The sequence below is a fragment of the Eimeria acervulina genome, genomic scaffold, assembly GCF_000499425.1.
Source record: "Eimeria acervulina Houghton genomic scaffold, Eah_scaff2908, whole genome shotgun sequence".
Taxonomy (NCBI): Eukaryota; Apicomplexa; class Conoidasida; order Eucoccidiorida; family Eimeriidae; genus Eimeria; species Eimeria acervulina.
In genome coordinates, this window is record NW_013547891.1 from 1 (window position 1) to 1,332 (window position 1,332).

Sequence of the window (1,332 nt, forward strand, 5' to 3'; positions counted from 1 at the left end):
ATGGGATCAACCCCGTCTTTATTCGTCTCCAGGCTGGCAGGAAACACAGCCAGTAACGAAGTACCTCCAGCAGTCCTCCCGGGATCTTCCTACAGTGCCCTCTGTGCCTCGAAGGCATGCTCCCATGTTCACACCGACAGAACCTCCATACACTGCGGCACCGCAGGATGCATCCTTTATTTTTTCTGTTGCTAAGGATGTTTGGGGAAAGGTTCCACCACCCCCTGGCTTCACTGTCCCCTGGAGACTCGCTGTTCCTTCTACCGGTGTTCAGAGCCCTTTCACCTTGCCTGATCCACCGGCTATACCCATTGATCTCCAGCGTGAGTACCTGACAACGACGTTTCCAGCACCCGCGCCTTCTGGGGAAAGCTTTACGTCTCTTCATCATAGTCCTGATTCCCACCAATCACCCCCTAGAGCTGTTTTTACCTCCCCCCCACCTCTTCAGCGTAGTGAAGGCCTGTCACTTCATTTCTCGGCACCTTCCTTCCAGAATCCCGTTCCACAAACTCCACGGCACGCTGCACCTCTCCTTGCGCCTCTCCATATATCTTTTGGAGATTGGCCACCGACAAGCGCTTCGCAGGTTGTTGCCCGTGCAGACTCTCCGCAGATTGTGGGTGAGGGTGCCCATGGAGGCACTTCGTTGCATTCCGTGTTCGAGACGAGACTGTTTGATCCTGTTGGGCCCCTGATTGCTGAAGAATTTTCAGTGGCAGGGCGTCTTGGGCCGGTGGGGGCTGAGCGGGCACGACGTAGGGAGCATGCATGGCTTCGTTTTCCTCCTCGTCAGCCAGCTTCTCCCCTTGGCGCCGTCGGGGAAACATTTCCTGTAGTTGGAAGCAAATTACCACTGCCCTCAGGTAGCCAGGGATCCTGGCCAGCCGCTGAGGCTGCCCCTCAAACCCAGATGGGTGCGCCATGGAGTCTGTGGAAAGACGCTAGGGACGGTAGTGGACAATTGTGACTCTTTCAAATGTGCACAATGGAGTCTTCGGGAAGAGAGCGGGAACGGCAGTGGGCAATGATAACTCTTTCAAATGTTTGGGCCTAGCGCTCAGCGCCTTCAACGTTGTTAAAAGGCGTTCAAAGTCTTCCCGGTCTTCAACCGCATGTACATTTTAGTAGGGGTCCAACAGCATCCAAGTGGAAATTTTACACGTATGAACAATAGACTTATGGATGTGTGCTTTCTTTTTGTGAAGTATCGCATAGTAGGTCTGTATCATCCTGCATATGTTGCTTGAAGCGGAAGCGCTAGTTTTATGCGAAGACGAAATGCGCACTACAGCTTTTTTCTTTGGATTTGATTCAGATTAGAGGGGAGCA

At 53.0% G+C, this 1,332-nt stretch overlaps 1 protein-coding gene across 1 annotated transcript; it reads right to left on the bottom strand.

Moving 5' to 3' along the window:
- Positions 1–428: 428 nt before the first annotated feature.
- EAH_00067800 (hypothetical protein) lies at positions 429–830 on the bottom strand (the record flags this gene model as incomplete). The annotated part of the gene is made up of 1 exon (XM_013392420.1): positions 429–830. The coding sequence occupies one exon, from the start codon at positions 828–830 to the stop codon at positions 429–431; it is 402 nt and encodes a 133-aa protein (XP_013247874.1).
- Between the last annotated feature and the right edge of the window lie 502 nt (positions 831–1,332).